The sequence below is a fragment of the Eleutherodactylus coqui genome, chromosome 2, assembly GCF_035609145.1.
Source record: "Eleutherodactylus coqui strain aEleCoq1 chromosome 2, aEleCoq1.hap1, whole genome shotgun sequence".
Taxonomy (NCBI): domain Eukaryota; kingdom Metazoa; phylum Chordata; class Amphibia; order Anura; family Eleutherodactylidae; genus Eleutherodactylus; species Eleutherodactylus coqui.
In genome coordinates, this window is record NC_089838.1 from 293,658,644 (window position 1) to 293,678,175 (window position 19,532).

Below are 19,532 nucleotides of genomic sequence, written 5' to 3' on the forward strand. Positions count from 1 at the left end.
TGGAGCTTTTTTTTTTTAAGACATCGGTGTTCTAACAGTCAGCAATGGTTAGACAATGACTGTATATGGAGATGCCCCATGGATAAGGGAAAATGGGGCAGGAGCTTTGAAGCAAGATGATTGTGGGGGAATGTAGGGATATCAATCCAAGCTAGCTCCAGGGTTGAAACCTCTTCACCAAAATAGCACAGGTTACTTAGGACTTTAGTGCAGAGACCAATAGTATACAGATGTAGCAGAGCTATGAAGATTCTTCACTGCGATCATTAGGGTTAAGCTGGTGTAACTAGAGTTCTAGGTAGAATTACTGATAACAGCGAGCCTCATTTATTAAAACTGTCTAAAACAGAAATGGTCTTTGTTGCCCACAGCACAGTTTTCATTTTACTAGAGACATCCAAAAATGAAAGTGGACCTTTGATTGGTTGCTATGGGCAACCAGAGTCTTTTAGACAGTTTTGATAAATTAGGCCTAGTGTGTTTTGCAAATTACCAAATTAACTATGAGGCAAAGTTAAAGGCGTACTCTCCCTACAGCATAATTCTCTGAAAGATGACAGCTCAAAAAAAAAACAAAAAAAAACTGTGCCCGCCCGCCCTCACCCCCCACTACTTTACAGTTTATGCACATATATCTAAACATTTGGAGGAAGAGCCTATGAGCATTGTTCCCAACCCCTTTAAAGTGACCCTCTGGGCCTGGAGAAACCAAGATGGCCTATAAAAAAAAATAAAAATTCCCTGATGCACACTGTGTATTACTATGTATCGGTAGTCTGAGACACTACATTGACTCTATTTGTACTATATGTATTTTCCTCATCACCTCCCCCAAATAGTTTTCTCCCTGTCTCATCTTAGTGTTGCTGGACACAGTTTGTTTTTGTAAGAGGGCAATAAAGCCCCCCCCCCCCATCTTGTTCATTAGCCATCTAAAGGTGGGGTCAGCTGGTTGACTAGTGATATGTAACAAGCCACTCCCAGCTGAAGTCCTGGAGCCAGAACTTTAAAGTCAGTTCTACCCTCCATGCCTCACCCGAGGCAGCCTCACCTGATGTCCCCAGCACTAAGTGTCCAGCAACAAGTGTTTGATGCTGTAGAATGATGCAGTTATACAGCGCAGTTCGACAGTGCAGGAGACAGGTAACATGCACAACTGCCCAAAGCCTGGAGCAAAATGCTCTCCTCTTTGCATTGATCTCCATCACTATCCTCTTTTCAAGCCTGCACACTTTCTTCCAATGCCCAGCCCCAACACACTCCATCCACATCAGCCCTTCCCTCCTCTCCTCACCTATGTATGGCTCCCATGCACTGTTCAACTTCCTAAGACGCCTTCAACCCCCTAATACTGCAAAGAAACACCTCAGACACCCACACAAATCCCCTAGCCATGTGCTCACCCTTGCTACTCTGCTACTCCTAGCTGCAGGGGACATCTCTCCCAACCCAGGCCCACCCCGTACTGTTCTCTACCAAAATGCCCCCCCTGCCCCATTCAAATGCGCCCTATGGAACTCCCAATCTGCGTGTAACAAACTCCCAACTATCCATGACCTTTTCACCACTAAACACTTGAACTTGCTCGCCCTCACGGAAACCTGGATACAGCAGTCCGATTCTACCTCCCCCGCTGCATTGTCCTATGATGGCTTGCAGTTCTCCCACACCCCCAGATCGGATGACAGACGCGGTGGAGGAGTAGGCATCATCCTCTCCCCAAACTGTACCTTCCAGGTCATTCCCGCAGCTCCCTCGCTTACCTTTCACTCCTTCGAAGTCCACACCCTGCGACTCTTCCGCCCACTGCCTCTGCGTGTCGCAGTTATTTACCGCCCCCCAGGTCCTACCCGCCTGTTCCTAGACCACTTTGCTGCCTGGCTCCCCCACTTCCTATCCTGTGAAATCCCAACCCTCATCCTTGGTGATTTCAACATTCCTACTAACGACTCTAGCTCCTCATCTGCCTCCCGGCTCTTAACACTTACCTCCTCCCTTGGCCTATCGCTAATCTCTGACTCCCCCACTCATAGAGATGGTAACACTCTCGATTTAGTTTTCCTCCGTCTCTGCTCTGCTTCTCACTTTACTAACTCCCCACTTCCACTCTCGGATCACAACCTTCTCTCTTTCTCCATCAGGCACCCTAGCATCTCTCCTGACCCTCCTATCTATCGCACCTCTAGGAACCTCCAGTCTGTCCGCACTAAACAGTTTGCTGAAACTATTCAGTCCTCCCTATCGCCCATCTCTCGCCTCCCCTGCCCTAACCTGGCAGCCGAATACTACCACACCACCCTCAGCCGTGCCCTGGATGAAGTGGCACCGCCCGTGACGCGAGCTGTCAAACGCAGACCACGGCAACCCTGGCTCACGTCCCAAACGCGCTTCATCCGGCGGTGCTCTAGGTGCGCCGAGCGGCTGTGGAGAAAGTCAAAGCTGCCAGCTGACTTCCTCCACTTCAAATTCATGCTTAAAATGTATAACCTAACCCTTCACCATGCCAAACAAGTCTATTTCACCTCCCTTGTCTCCTCACTATCCCACAACCCCAAACAACTCTTTGAGACCTTTCACTCCCTCCTCAGCCCCAAGGAACAGGCCCCTGCGACAGACCTGACTGCTGGAGAACTAGCTGCCTATTTCAAAGAAAAAATCGACCACATTCGAAAAGAAATCTCTGAAAGCTGCATGGTTAGCCCTGATCCCAGCTCCATCAGCACTGCACCCAGCACCTACTCACTATCTACGCTAGAACCAACGACAGAGGAAGAAGTCTCCAGGCTCCTTTCCACTGCCCGCCCTACCACCTGCGCCAGCGACCCTCTCCCCTCTCACCTCCTCCGCTCCCTTTCCCCAGCTCTCATTACTCACCTTACCACAATCTGCAACCTCTCCTTAACCTCTGGCACTTTTCCCTCCTTATTCAAACACTCCATTATATCCCCTCTGCTTAAAAAACCAACTCTGGACCCGACTAATGCTGCTAACTACCGACCCGTCTCAAACCTCCCCTTTATCTCCAAATTACTGGAACGCCTGGTCTACTCTCGGCTTACTCGCTTTCTCTCTGACAACTCACTCCTCGACCCCCTCCAGTCTGGTTTCCGCTCTCTACACTCGACCGAAACTGCCCTTACAAAAGTAACAAATGACCTGATGACTGCAAAGTCGAGAGGTGATTACTCCCTACTAATCCTCCTTGACCTGTCTGCTGCATTTGACACTGTCGACCATAATCTCCTTCTCACTATGCTCCACTCTATTGGCCTAAAGGATACTGCTCTCTCCTGGTTCTCCTCCTACCTCTCTGACCGCTCTTTCAGTGTTTCCTTTGCTGGTTCTATCTCTGCTCCACTTCCTCTCGCTGTCGGGGTACCCCAGGGCTCGGTCCTTGGTCCCCTTCTTTTCTCTATCTATACTGCCCCAATTGGACAAACAATCCACAGATTCGGCCTCCAATACCATCTCTATGCTGACGACACCCAACTATACACCTCCTCTCGTGAGATCTCTGGACCATTCCTCCAAAATATCACCGACTGTCTGTCCGCTGTCTCTAACACTATGTCCTCCCTTTTTCTCAAACTAAACCTCTCTAAAACTGACCTCCTTGTCTTTCCACCTTCTAACCGACCTCCCCTCAACATCTCCATTCCAGTGTCTGGCACCATCATAACCCCCCGACGGCATGCCCGATGCCTTGGGGTCACACTGGACTCTGACCTCTCCTTTACCCCCCATATCCAATCTCTGGCCCAAACATGCCACATGCACCTCAGAAATATTGCTAAAATACGTCCGTTCCTAACCACGGACACGCTAAAGACGCTCGTGGTTGCGCTCATCCACTCCCGGCTTGACTACTGCAACTCGCTACTCACTGGCCTCCCCCGCACTAGACTCGCTCCACTCCAATCCATACTAAATGCAGCAGCTAGGCTCATTTTTCTATCCAGTCGTTATTCAGACGCCTCTGCATTATGCCAGTCGCTGCATTGGCTGCCCATCCACTGCAGAACTAAATTTAAACTCCTCTGCCTCACTCACAAAGCTCTGCATGGCGCTGCGCCACCATACATCGCCTCCCTCCTGTCAGTACACCACCCAGCGCGCTCACTCCGATCGGCTAACACACTCAGACTAAACACCCCTGTAATACGAACCTCACATGCTCGCCTACAGGACTTCACCAGAGCAGCACCCATCCTCTGGAACGCTCTACCCCAAGGCATCCGGACAATTCCCGATGCACGAAATTTCAGACGTGCCTTAAAAACGCACCTCTTTAGGGAAGCATACCAAATCTCCTGACCTAGTCCCTCGCCCCTCCCTATAGTGCTCCACCCTGTTTGCCTTCTGATAAATGATCTGTACATAAAATTTCCTATTGCCTATGTTCCCCAACCCCTGCACCTCCTGTACCACCCCCAACCCATTTGTGTCTAACCCAATGTACCTTATATTGTAATTGTTGTATTGTTTTGCATTTATCCATGCCTGAAAGCGCTGCGGAATAAGTTGGCGCTATACAAATAAAGATTATTATTATTATTATTACATGCTACTCTGACTGGCCAGCACTGCTCATGGGCTCCGCACTGGTTATTTAAAGCAAGTATAGGGCCCATTACTAATGATGCAGTGTGCATCAGGTAGTCAAAGAAGCCGGTGAGGCCATCTCTGCCAAGGCCCGGAGGGTTGCTTTAATTATCTAGCATTCTGCAGCAATGCTTACTTGTGAAACTTAATGGTAAAATTCCTGTACTGGTGAGTGGTCTCGGTGGGTTCGGCATATACACAATCTAGAAGAGACAACAAAGAAAGACAGCAATTAAAAAATAAAAAGTTTCCTGGACTTCCATATTGATGACCCCTTCCCTTAGGACTGATCATCAATATCTGATCGCTGGGGGTCTTCCACCAATCAGCTGTTGGAAGAGGCTGCGGCTTTCGCTGTATACCAAGTACAGCGCTATACATTTAGTAGTGGTGGTGCCTGGAAAGCAGCTCAATCCCACTCATCTGTTGGGAATAATCTGCACTTCGGCTGTGTGATGAATCAACATGACATCAATGGCCATAGAAAAGGTTGTAGGGATCACCCAAGCACCACGGTCTCTTCAAAACAGCAATCAGTGGCGGGTCCGAACAGCAAACCCCAACTTATCAGATATTGATGACCTATCCTGAGAATAGATCATCAATACTGGTAAACCCCAGTAAATACGTTATAGGTACAATAGATTGCAAACACTACATTTACCTGTGATGACTTTGGGATCGATGTTGAATGTATCGTTGGCAGGATCGATGTGGCCCTTGCGGTAATAATGCTGACACACCGAGACAGACGACTGGTTGGCAGACCGGGTATACGCATAGCGAGCTGTGGTTTGGTTTGGTAATGCGACGTACTGAGGAACAAAATGGAAACGGGTTTATGCCACTGCAAACATAAAATAGCTGAAGAAACCCCACTCAAAAACATATATACAAGCCCATGTCATTCATGTAGTAAAACAGGAGTGATTGTATTGTGCACATGGCCCGCTAGCGATGTAGATGGAGTTAATGGTAACTTTTAATAAGTGATGTCTGGAGGAAAGGGAGTTATCCACTTTTGAAGATCCCGATTTGTTAGAAGGGTACTGCAAAAAAGCTGAACATAGGGCAAAAGTGTTCAGTTACTACCAGGGTATATGAAGGTAGGGGATTAGCTTAGTCAGGAGACCTTAGAGATGGGCACAAATTGGCCAAAATTGCATTTATTTTATGGCTTGCAGGGGTTTGGAGCTCCGTAAAATCCAAACAGAGCTCAGACTCTTATAGAGATCTACTATAGGGCAAGAGGGGCTGTAACTAACCAAGAGCTCTATTCTGACTACCAAGTCAGACCTGAAGTGACAATTAACGTGGGGCTCATGCATCCCTGGTTTCAGAATATACACATACCCCTAGCCATCAGGGTCAGCTTTACAAATAATGGGGTTCTGGGCAACTAGCAACGTAGTTGACCCTGCTGACCATTTTTAGACAGCTCCCACAATGTTATTCCATTTAATAATGCCACACCGCCATATAGTTTCAAGAAAACACAGATGCATAAAGCCCACAAACTACTGTGTTTCCCTGAAAATAAGCCCTAACCTGAAAAAAAGCCACACTCTTATTTTATATTCCCTAGCAGGCTCGGTCTGGGTCTTCCCGCTACTCTCCTCAGCAGCCCACAGAAGATCACTTCCTGGTTACGAAATTCATAAATCCTGCCTCCAGGAAGCGATGGCTTCGATTGGTTTCGAGCGCTACTCAGCCAATCAATGCAATGGTTTGCCTGAAAATCACCACGCATCCGTAAGCAAGACGCGCTTTGACAAGCGGGATATTGGGCGACTTTCTCGGCCAGATATCACGCTCACCAGTGTGCAGTAAGCCTAAAGATGGATTCACACTGTCATGTGTAAAATTTGCCCAAGAAGCTCGCAAACAACTTGCATTGGACAGCTGTCCAATCTCCACAGACACTGCATGTGCTAGAGTCATCCATGAAAATGGCTGAGAACAGGACACAGACCATCAGTCCATGTGAATAGCTTCCCAAGCTATAATAGGGCCACGTGCTGTGATTAGATTACACAGACTGCACCCGGCCCAAAAATACAGTACTCTTAATAGGCTCTAAGGCAAATGTTCACCCAATATTGCAATTTAATTTCCACATTTTGAAGTTTGCCACGACCTAAAACTCAATATGTGTAGCATGTAGTAGGCCAAATAAGGACACCCCATCACCTGCTCCACTGCATAGTAGAGGTTTTCATAGACGTCGTGCTGGGTGTAGACCGCGTAGGTCTTATCTGCATCATCCGTGTAATCCTTCAGGAAGAGATGTTTAAAAGCCACAGTGTTCTCCTCCTTAAACTGCACGACCATCTGATTACTGAGTCCAAACAGGATGAGCTGCAAGAGATAGGACAGTTATGGGGGATGTGGACTGCCGGCAGCAATGTTCTCCATATCTACACAAAACAGTTGGGTGCGGCCTCATTTTCTGCCGAGCAGACACCAGCATTGTACTGGCCACCACTGATAAGGTAGCCAAAATGCAAAAGAGGTCAATGGGCCCTCGTTTACCCTAAATGGATATAGCGATTTGCAGGAATGAAGCTAAAAATGGTAGCCACTAACGAAAGCCACAACAAAGATGCATTTGGGGTAACTTTTGCAGTACCTGTACGGTAACCATCATGATCTTGATCAGTTGAAGAGCCAACTTGTAAGGTTTCCTCCCTTTGGCCCTGTACTTGTCACAAGGGCTCATGAAGAAATACTTCAGCCGCCGCCGAAGATGCACCTCCTCCGGGCTGGATCCCTCACACAACCTGGAGCCATAGCAGGGCGATGGAGACAGGAGGCGCTGGCATTCAGCTACAAAACAGAGCAAAAAGCCGATGAGCTAATAAATAAAATAAATCTTGTTATTTATATAGCGCCAACCTATTTTGCAGTGCTCTTAATTTATTTATTATCCCACATCAAGTACTCATTTTACCGACCTCGGAAGGCTGAGACGACCTTGAGCCGGCTACTATCTGAACCACGCAGAGATTAAACTCGCAACCTTCAGGTCGTGAGCGAGAGCTTAGGACTGCATTTCTGCTGCTTTAGCATTCTGCACCACCCGAGGCTCTGTTCTAAATGAACAGACATGCAATGCTAGATAGCGTTGTGGACATGGAGACCATATCATATGGGTGTGGAAGCTTGTATACATTCACATCTATATAGGATCACAGATGGAGTGTTGAGGTCTGCCCTCCGCCACCCTCAAAAAGCCTCAAGTGTTCAACCTGCAGGGGAGCAATACGAAACGAGAATCGGTCATTTCTCGTTGTGTGTAAAAGGGCCATAACCGCCGATTTGGTATTTTATACTATGGGAGACATGGTTTCCGTGACTCTGACAACCCCTTTAAGTTATTAGAAAGCATTAAACATCAATACATTGTAGTTATGCCACGTGCTACAGCAATGTAGTACAGCGAGCCTGAGCCGTGCTATAGGCAGACGAGGACTGACAAGCGGGAGAGCCAAACTAAATGGGTCAGCACAGAACAAGGGGCTATTGAGATTGATGCTCATGTCCTGAACCAATGTGGAGGGAGTTGGGAATTTATGGAGGAGTATAAGCAAAAACAATGAAGTTGGATGAAATTCCAGATGACAAGTCAATAAACAATGAGATCTGTGAAGTGGAATCACACATAGGATCCCAGCTGAGATACGGGAACAAGAAGACAGTCTACTACAGGAGCAAACTACATGCCAAGATGAAGTCGCAGTACAGCAGCACTTGGTGCGCCCCACACAGGCCGCAGAAGTTACAGGTATAAGCAACGTGGACAAGAGTTCTAAAGAACCATGTTATAGGGCTCAAAAGGTAAGAGAAGGGCGAGTCCGTGGAGCCGCGTTTCCTACTTAACGGTGGCAGCTTGACTCTTTTTGCTTCCATACCTTCGATAGAGATGCGTATACAAAGATAGTCAAGCTGCTAGGGCACGCCCACTTTGTGGGGACACAGCGCTGGAACAGAGCGCCTGGCAAGTACGAAACACAAGTCCTGGGACTTCACCGTTCCCTCACCTGCGAGCCCTATAATGTAATTTATGGAGCTTAAAGCTGATGACTGCGTCCCTTTAAAAAATACACTACATATTCTGACAGCAGATTTCAACCATTGCATGAAACCCGTGGCAAATCTGCACTATTTTAGTTTTAAAAGAAAAAAAAAAAAAAAAGGTGTAGTCACTGCAGATTACCTATGTATTTACTGCCAATTTTCCACTGGAAAAAGCCTGCAGCGAAAACGGCCCGTCAGAAGGCACCCTAAGGGTTAATTTACATGTAGCGGAAATGAAGCCGAGAATTCCACGGTGAAATTCGCAGCCTTTTGCTCAAAATCTGCACCATTGGGTTAGAATTTGACAACAAGTCAGCTGTGGTTCAAGTTTTTATGAAAAAAATAAAAAATACACACACACACGGCTGGCATTTCCTATAGCTCATTTTCAGCTTTGCTGTACAGTCTGTGACAGACTCAGCAGAGTCATGTTATCATAAGAGGGGAGGTGACAATGACAGCTCAACTGTATTGCTGAAGGCCTAAAGAAGTAAAGAAAACTCCATCACGATGACTGAAATAGACCCATCATTTATCACAACAGCCATAAAGAATGAAACGCCTGCTGCAAAGTAAGAGTACATTCACTATGGATTCCCCATCAAATACGGATTGTGAAGTGTCCCATCGCGTCTAATGGGAAGCCATGTTGCAGTCTACTTCAAAAATGACATGTGGAGGAAAAACAAAACAAAAAAAAAAGCAGAGACTTGTCATTTCTTGACATGGAACTCCGTGGTAGACTGAAGGGAAAATCTTCAGCTTTCGAGAAAGAATTCCGCTGGTATAATGGGATGTGGATCCGGCCATGTGAACAGAGATCAAGGGGCGGACTTACTATTGACAACGACTAAATGAGTGAGCGATGCGTAAAGGATTTGTATGCCTGCATTAATTGTCCAAACGAGCGAACATTTACTCATGTGGATGATTTAATGCTCTAATTAAGGCCTCCTGCAACCAGGCGGATCTGCATTGCGGAATCCGGAGCGAGTGTCCATCTGTGGGTGCCGCAGTAAATACAGTCCATAGCATGCTATGCAGAAGTGATTCTTCCTGCGCACGGGCGGAAACCAATTGCGGTTTCTGCTCGCAAGGGGCAGGGGAATAATCGCAGCATTCTCCATTTTTGCGTGGATGGCTTTCATTGAAGTCAATGGAGATCGTTCGATCTGCAGCCCTTATACAATTAAGGTTCCGTATCATCGCCTGTACTGGCGAGCCGTGCGGACCATTCGCAGTACAGATGGAGAAAAAGAAAGGCAGGTATGTGCAGACGCCGCTGCTGACAGGGCCGAATTCCGCATGCAGAATCCGACCCTCTCGCGTGCAGGCGGCCTGAGAAGAGTTTTAGGCTCCGTTTACACTAAATGATTTCTCGTTTGAAGGAGCAAACAATGTCAGAGTTCGCTCGGGGAGATACATCGTTGGCGCGTTCAAACGAGAAATCGTTCCATTCGCTGTATAAGTGACTGAGAACGGCTGAATGATCGGTATTTAAACCGAACGATTAGCGAAATGAGCAGAAAATAGACGAAAGAAAAGTGAACAAGCCGTCACGGCTGCGGGCACCGTCACTCATTGGAACGATCTTTTTTTAACAACTGGCGCCAAACACAGCCCTTAAATCATCTCCCTCTAGCCCCCTCACATCTGTGGTGGGCTCTTCCTGGGCAACAGCGCCACCTTCTGTAAACTGCCAGCAAGGGAAATTACTATCCCTACTGCCAAGCTCCTGTGCCAGAGCATGGCAGCAACACTGTCTACCTCAGTACATAAGGTGCCGAGACAGTGCATGGGGCACACAATACACAGAAGTAGGCCAGCACCACACTCTTATGGAAGCTGTATGAGAGAAAAATCTGTCTGTTGCCCATAGCAACCAATCACAGAGCAGCTTCCATTCCTTATTAAGCTGAGGTAAAATGAAAACTGTGTTGTGATTGGTTGCTATGGGCAACAAAGACAGATCTTCTCATAGCCAGTGTGGTGCCGGCCTGCTTTTCCATGGCAGCCCTGTAGCATATATACATTTACATGAAGTACATAAATTGTCTGCAGCTTCAAAAAGGGGTCATCAGCACAAGTTTTAAAGGTAATGGTGCGCTCACGTGGGCGAGCGCGATATTGGTCCAAGTAACTAATAGCAATATTGCGCTTGTAAAATTGCCATGGTCACTGTACGCGCGTGTCGATTTGTGAGAAAAATTGCATAGCTGAGCACGCGATTTTCACGAGCGTGAAAAATAAAATAAAATAAACTCCACATGAAGCTCACCCATTAGGCGCAATTCCTGTGGATTCGCAAAAAGTTAGAACGTGCTGCAGCTTCTCTATTGCGCAGCATTGCTGAAAGAAGAAGTCACACATGTAGGGCTCATTCACACGGAATGTGTAAACCAATGCACTTTACCGCTCTGTGAGACGCTATCGCAGCGATTGTGCAAAGCGCATGACCGCATCTCACACATGCCATCATACACGGTCCGACCAGATTTCTCTTAGCGTTGTTGCGTATTAAATGCCGCACATATGTAATATATACGTACAGCATTTTATACACACCCATAGAGAATAGGGCTGTACGCGCTCGTACCCACTTGCGTGTTTTTTAACCCTAACACACAGTAGAATATTACGTGCCGCGTTCTTTTTTACGTGCGTATTATACGTAATGAATAACCGCTAGAGTGGGACATGCGAAAATCAGTCTATTTGAATTGCTCCGATGTACCGCGTAATACGCAATTCAAATACGTTTGTGTGAATGAGCCCAATAGATGGCGCCAGCGAAAACAATGGGGTCTATTTCAGTGCAAGTTTTGTAACGTGAGACTCGCTGGTGTGAATGGAAATAATGCTGCCCCCCCTCCCCAATTATAAAGGTCACCAGCACAGCGACCACGGAGGAAGAGAGCGCGGAGTGTTGTGCGGCCATGTCTGCCGGCAAGGAACATTTCTGATCAATGCGGCTCATACAGAGGACAAACACTACTCAGTGCGAGCCGAGCGTTGTGCCTGCAGCAGGTTTCCATACTCCTCGACCGTCACCCAATGACCTCCTACCCCAACCAGCGTCTAGGATTACCAAATAGGCTGCGAATAGCCCAAATCTAGACACCATTATAGGGGCCGTTTAGAGCCGACGATTTCTTTTTTCAGCGAGCCAAAGATGTATCTGCATAAGGCGAGAAATCGTACAGTCACTGACGTGGCTTCTCATGGGCGGATTTCCGTATGCAAAATTTGCGCATGCAGTTCGCAGTGCATAGAACCCATTGATTTCACATTTACGTATTTTTTTTGTGCATAAATAAATTACTTGAAAGCGCTGCGGAATAAATTGGCAGTACACAAATAAGATTTTATATAGAGTCACCGCCTGCATTCCAGTCATCACGAATCAAGAGAAAGTGTGGCCCTCCGGAGCCGCTTTCCGTAAGGTGTGAGAGAAGGTCGGCACCAATCTCATCTCCGAATATCGCGCTGTTGGTAGATGAGCGGATATGGCCACCACTGGTCTAAGATGTCGCGAATGGTGGAGAAGTGACCTATGTAGTGAAAGCAGAGCAGGACATTCTTAAAGGGGTTGTCCCGCGCCGAAACGGGTTTTTTTTTTTTTTCAATAGGCCCCCTGTTCGGCGCGAGACAAACCCAATGCATGTATTAAAAAAAACAAAAAACGTTTAGTACTTACCCGAATCCCCGCGCTGCGGCGACTTCTTCCTTACCTTAGTAAGATGGCCGCCGGGATCTTCACCCACGATGCACCGCGGGTCTTCTCCCATGGTGCACCGTGGGCTCTGTGCGGTCCATTGCCGATTCCAGCCTCCTGATTGGCTGGAATCGGCACACATGACGGGGCGGAGCTACGAGGACCAGCTCTCCGGCACGAGCGGCCCCATTCACCAGGGAGAAGACCGGACTGCGCAAGCGCGTCTAATCGGGCGATTAGACGCTGAAATTAGACGGCACCATGGAGACGAGGACGCTAGCAACGGAGCAGGTAAGTGAATAACTTCTGTATGGCTCATAATTAATGCACGATGTACATTACAAAGTGCATTAATATGGCCATACAGAAGTGTATAACCCCACTTGCTTTCGCGGGACAACCCCTTTAAGATCAGAGGGGGTCTTAGCAGTGGGTAGAAGATAACTTTAAATTCTGGTGCAACCCCTTTAAAGCTTTGCACACATGCAGTTTGTGCTGTAAACCTGCCAAGCGCATATACTAGAGTATACATTGGGTTCCCCTGTTACAACATACGCTAAAAGAGCATCATTTGGCGCACACCGCGGGAGTGTCCGTCAGACAGAAGAGTTCTGGAAGCCTATGGGCACTGTATTCTTATAGTCTAAGCTACACGGCTCAGATTTGGTGCCATCAGGTTGCTTACACCCCGTTGTCTACTTCTGTGGCTTATCAGGGCAAATGGACATAGCAGGCTAGGCCACTTTTAGGCGAGCCGATTCTCGTTTGCACGAGCAGGTGACATCCGCAGCCTGTTTGAATGACAGTGAATCTGCTTGTATAAATGAGAATTAGCGAGTGTGGAAGACTGAACGAGCGCTGTTTAAACAGAAGGACGAGTGAACGAGCCAACGATGATTTTTATGCTTGCAATGAACGACAAGCGATTATCGCTCCCTTTCGCTCATTGGAACGATTTTTTTGAATGATAATCGTTCCGTGTAAAAGCACCTGAAGACTCCCACCCCGCTGAGATAAAGATGCGCATTAAATAACTTTGGGCCAAACCGTTATTCCTTCCGACTCTCCCATATGCTGCACACCTGGTTCGGCCAATCAAAAGTGGCTTTTTCCCCCCTCCAAGTGTTTTTTTTAATTAAAGCTTTCCCCTCACTTTCTCCGCCACCCAAGTATTACACGGACAGGTACGCAGCACGCTTTAATTTCCTTAGAGCAGCAGAGGGGAATAATCCCTGCAGTTTCCCACGGGAATGCAGGATCAGACAAGCAGTAAAGAAGTGTGAAACCCAGGCATGAAACTGAAAACTAATTCAGTTTGCAGAAACTTCCCCATGACTTTTGTTCTGTGCCCTCTGATACAGATGTGCCCGTCTTGTGGTACACCTCCAGTGCCACCCAGACTGGAATAGAGAAGTCGCTGACTGCAGCCCACAGCAAGGCGAGCTACAAGAAAGCGCAGAATCATCATTCCCAGCGAATATGCAGAAGTGAAGCTCATAGACTTAGGAAAAAGATCAAAGGAATCCAGTCCTACAGGAGACGGAGCAGGCTGTCCCCTCCCAACTATTGGACGCACACCGTAATTATATGTAATCCGTCATAATCACCATAAATGTCTGCCACGTAATACACTCAGATCACCATTAATACAGTCATGCCAAGTAAATCCTTAGTCAGGTTCATGCTTAGAGGCAGCAGGGTGCTGGGGGGTCTGGAGAGAAAAGGCTGTCCGACTGGGCCCTTTGATTTGGAATTTGGCGTAGGTCCAGACTGAATGCGTATTTGTGCATAGCGTTTTTGTGGGATGAATTATACTTTATTGTACTTTCAGTGTCCGTAAGGGATGTTCACTTGCGCGTGGCAAACAAAGGCAGTCCTAGAATATTGCGCACTTCCCCATTGACTTCTATGGGGAGTAGAGCATTTGAATAAACCTTTTTGAATCAATGGGTTCCATTTTCCGTATATTGCGAGCATAAATTTTGCATGCGCAAATACATCCGTATGCGTCTAGTCTGAAGACTGACTCACGCATACATATTTGCGGAAAATAGAACCTATTGATTTTAACGGGTTCACTCATTCCCCATTTTTACGCAGGAGCAAAAAGAAGAGCATGTTCTCTTTTAGTGCGCATTTGCCCACCAAAGGCCCCATAGGAGTCTATGGAGAGGGCACCAGTGATATTTACGCCATTATGCACTCTTTCTACAGGTTCTACGAGATCTCCTTGTAAACACGTCCTGGCAGTGAACAGTACGGATCCTATTGTAGCAGGATACATGGATTACCCCTGAGGCGATGTGCTAAGTGACTTGAGGCTTGTCCCGTGCTGCTTTCCTTGTGAGTCTAACAGGAGACTTAGTACATCGCCTCAAGCAAGTCACAGATACAGAAATTTTCCATCAACGTCATGGAATGAAGAGGCGGAGGGCGAAGATCACAGAGGGGTTTTGTATCCCTAATGAGGGACCTACACTGCCCCAGAAATAATCTTTCCAACATGTCAAAAATATATAGTGCCTCGCTCTAGAATGGGCACTAGTTGACCCGAATACCATCAATCGTCGGGTCAGATGAAGGTGAACCAACTCCGAAACTCGTTATCTGTGGATATAGTTGTATAATCGTAAGTTTTCTTTCCTAATTAATCTGCACTTGATGGTGTACGAATCCTGGCACTAGAGCTTACCGCATTATCCTGATATCCCCATAACCCCCACCAATGCACTAGAAATCTACTTCCGACACCCAACATTATGGCATGTTCCATCCCTGCATGGTTCAGGTAGCCGGCTGAAGGTTGACTCAGCCTTCCATTCTTCCTAGAATGAATACCCAGCTTGGTGGGTGAAGTAAAAGATGACTGGTGAAGACAATGGCAAAAACAGTGTTGCCAAGAAAACGTCACAAGTAGTGTCAGTCATGACTTGGTGCTTGCACCCGAGGACTTTACCTTGTGCTGCAGTAAGTGTATTGCAGTGTAAAACGTTTTCTGTGACTCTGCTTCGGCTTTTGCTAAAAAAACGATTTTTAGAAAAACGATTTGCGTGACACTGCTGCACACACACATATATAAAATATATGAGTGCAGCAGTGTCACACAAATCGTTTTTCTAAAAAACTTGCATACACATTCGTATAAACTTCCACATGAACCAACTGAGGTCCGGGCTCCCGTCTAGTCACCGGCCACAGAGCATCATGGGGTTTGCAAAATAGTTTAATCATTATACTATAGAATAGGCTTTGAGCGACTTACTTAAAAAGTGACCGCTAAAAACCTACCTGCGGCCCCAAGAGGTTTGCCGATCTTAATTCTGGCCCCGACCTACTGCCAAGTTGTACAGGCCTGATCTACAGTAAGGCTTCACCACTTGGTCTGTGGTTTCCTGAAAACTGTAGCAGCGCGAGGAGTCATCTTTAGGCTGGGTTCACACAGGGCAGATTTGCCGCGGCAAATCCGCCCGCAGCCGCTAATCTCAGGATTAGCCAGCCATGTGGACGAGATTTCTCAGAAATCTCGTCCACACGGGACGGCCAATCCGCTGCGGTAAGACCGGCTGAAACCACGGCTGCGGCCGCCGCGGTTTCAAAAGATGCAGCATGTCTGTTTACTTTTACTTTTTTGTTTACTTTCGTCGCGGCCGTGCTCTCCTCTATGGGAGTGTCGGCCGCAATGGAAAAGCGAGCGGCCGGGCCGCTTCAAAGCCACCGCGGCTTTTTCTGCGGCGGTTCTCCCGGCGGAAATCTCGCGGTTTTTGCTGCGGCCAAACCGCGGGATTTCCGGCGGGAATACGGCCTGTGTGAACCCAGCCTAACAGTAGGTAAGGCAAACCGATTTGCGCTAGATACGGGACGATTCATGCACAAGGAATCCCAAACAATCGCCCCCATGCCGGTATTAGATGTGCGGCACATTGTGCCATCTTGTTGAAAATAAATTTTGGTTAATTTTTCTCAAATTTCTCACCAATTTGTGAATTCAGGATTTTGTTGGCCGTTTCCTTTACTTATTCCGAAATAAATTGTTTAAAGGAACTCTGTTATCCATATTCAACTGCGTACATGTTTGTGGCACAAGAAATCAAACGCCCGTTTGGCGGTCGCGTCTCTACATCACGGGTTCAGTCCACTTAGTTGAGAGGTGCGATGTCTCGATAGACATGGAGGGAGATTTATGAATCTGGCTAAGACAAGAAGCGTGAACGGCGCATGCGCAGTAATTTGATTGAGCTGCCCATATTAGAGACAGATGAACTGCGTACACGCCAATTACGTTGGTCGTGGCGCTTGTACAAGATGTAGACCGTGCCGGGATCTGTCAGCAGGTCCATGCTGCCCAAACTATAAGCAACAGGAACCCAGGACAGGTATGTACATTACTGCACCGCAACGCTGCGGCGTTTCAGAATAATCATACTTTGACGTCTGACATGCGGGTCATTTTGTTCCATTTTCTTGCGCATGAAAGCTCTGTCCATACACAATGTATTGCGAACACACAGTGTATCATACAAGGGCATAGGAAAAATAGCGCATGCTGCAATCCATTTCTCTTGTGTATCGATGCGCAGTTTCCACACGCCGCTGTGCAGGGAACAATGAATGTCCATTGACTGTCACCGACTCCATTCACTGCGTATCACACATCCGTGCTACACACATGTGATCCGCGGTGGAGACACCGTCATGCACACGAGCAATCAGTATTTAAACTGAACGAGCCAGCGATGATTATTATGCCTGCAGGAAACGGATGGGCGAAAAGCCAACGATTCTTGATGGCTGCGTTTAGACTGGAGATTATCGTTCACTTTCGCTCATATGAATGATTTTTAGAACAATAATCCGTTTGTCTAACAGCACCGTAAGGCCGGCAGCACACGGACGGGTCGGATTCTGCAGCAGATCCCGACCCTGCGCCCAGCCGGTGCCCCCCGCGCACCTGTCCGCAGTCTTTTAATCTGTGCTGCGGCTGTGCCAGCTGTCACAGTACAAATGTCGTGCCTAGGCGATGACACGGATCCCATGACTTTTCCACACTGATGGTTGTATTAGGGCTGCTGGTTGGTCGGACGGCTTCCATTGACTTCAATGGGAAAAAAAATAAATTAAAATCGCAGTTGATTTCCGCTTGTGGGCAGGAAAAAATATAAGACATGTTAATCTGTATCTGTAAAGTTAGGCAACATGGCGACTCTGGCCGCACAATCCCAAAATCGTAAGGTCCTGCCGTGACATCACAGGTAAGGTCCTGCCGTGACATCACAGGTAAGGTCCTGCCGTGACATCACAGGTAAGGTCCTGCCGTGACATCACAGGTAAGGTCCTGCTGTGACATCACAGGTAATGTCATGCCACAGTGGATTTAGGGCTCCTTCACGCTGGCGATAAAATTGCACGATGCAAGAGTGAAAAACGTATAATTATGAAACCAATGATTTTAAAGGGTTTCATTCCCATTTGCGATGTTTTCACTCCTGCGATGTAGAATGGAGGGGGAAAAAAAATAAAAATCACGGCATGTGTTATCTTTCAGATTTTTTTGGTTTTTTTTAATCTCCCATGTTTCCCTGTGAAGCCTCCTCTTTATTGCATCACAACGCACGAAGTTGCGATTTTCATGTGATGCATGTTTAACATTAGAACCTCCTATTGACTTTTTCGCAAGAAAAATCACCGGCAGCTGCAGCGATACGAGTGTAAGGGGGAAAAAAAAGGATTACTGATATTTAAGAAAAACACAAAAAAAAACAAAAACGCAGGAATAAAGACTATAAGCCACGCACAAGCATGTACAAATACACCACAACCACTGGGCAACCGTGAAGCACAGGTGCACACATAGATGCGCATACTACCGTACGACACCGACCTAAGGCCACTCTCACACATGCATTCAGATAAACGCCACGCGAAGCCGCGCCATTTTATCTCGAGCTGCGTTTTTGAATGCATGGTACAGCAGTTCACAGCGCTTCTTAATGCACCTGTCATTGTGATCGGCGAGGAGGTGCGTTAAAAAAAAAAAAAAGAAAAGAAAATGCTGAAAAAAAAGAACCGACGGCACTCAGAAATTGTGGTGTTACAGACACCGCGCTCGAGTGCAAAACTGCGAGGCCTCATTGACGTTAACGGGGTTTACACACCGAGGATAGTTCTGTCTGAAAGTTAGACCCAGTCATATAATTAGATGCACGGAGGATTATAGTTTTTTTAAACTTGGACGGAATGTTTGAGAATAAAAGTCGCAGCAAGTCCAATTTTTAGTCTGATTATCGGACAAATATAGCATCTTTACAGGGTCCGGTACGTCAGACAGGATGTCCGTGTGCCAGCCAGCGCATGCTGCATCCATGAACATCGGGCGCAACTTTTTAACAGTCTATGCAGCCTATAGGAGACGTCCCACCAGAAAAACCTACAGTATAGGGGATCTGATCGGTGGGGACCACAAGAATGGAGCGGTATCACACCTTCAGCCCCTAATCTTAGTGTGCCACCATGCTGTGCCAGGACAGCCCAATGAGATGCCCAGGTTGGCAATCCCTGACCAATATAGCCAAAACAGCTCAGCCCCACTGCAATGTAACTCTATGGCAAAATGACTAATGCAACATGACAAACTCAGCTCTACTGCACCGGGTACACAATCATGCACAAGCCCCACCACTCTGCAGCCAGGAAGCAGTACCTGCCGTGGTCACTCCAGGCTTGTGCTGGTCGCTCAGGCTGCGGCTCCTGCGGATGGAGCCCATCATGTCTCAGGGTGAGATGTCACTCCGGTGAGTGCGCACCGATCATCTCCTCCACCGGAGCCTCCGTCCCATGAGTTCTCTCCTGTGTCTATCAGCTGATCTACTCCCGGCCAGTCACATGACCAAGGCAGGCGCCACACCCACCGATTACGTCACGTGAGAAACTCCGCCCACAACCTGGAAGGAAAAGCGAGGAAGAAAGGGCGGAAGTGACATCACGAAGGCGGGCAGAACTAGAAATCCTTTCGCTGTGATTGGTGCATTTTACTGGCGCGCGCCTATGCCAGCCTAGTTCGGTGACTGCGGTCCCACCTCCGCCCATTATCCTGGCACTGACCTGTGACTGTAGATACTAATTAGTTTCCTCAGTCATGGGC

General features: G+C 47.4%; 1 protein-coding gene across 1 annotated transcript in view; it reads right to left on the bottom strand.

Moving 5' to 3' along the window:
* Positions 1 to 19,268, bottom strand: part of MCOLN1 (mucolipin TRP cation channel 1) — a 31,691-nt gene extending 12,423 nt beyond the window's left edge. The window contains exons 1-5 of the mRNA XM_066593249.1: positions 19,092 to 19,268; positions 7,232 to 7,428; positions 6,793 to 6,960; positions 5,267 to 5,417; positions 4,739 to 4,805 (exon numbers count right to left, since the gene is read on the bottom strand). Of these exons, the coding sequence (XP_066449346.1) occupies positions 4,739 to 4,805; positions 5,267 to 5,417; positions 6,793 to 6,960; positions 7,232 to 7,428; positions 19,092 to 19,158 (650 nt within the window). The 5' untranslated portion in view covers positions 19,159 to 19,268. The remainder of the gene's footprint in view (positions 1 to 4,738; positions 4,806 to 5,266; positions 5,418 to 6,792; positions 6,961 to 7,231; positions 7,429 to 19,091) is intronic.
* Between the last annotated feature and the right edge of the window lie 264 nt (positions 19,269 to 19,532).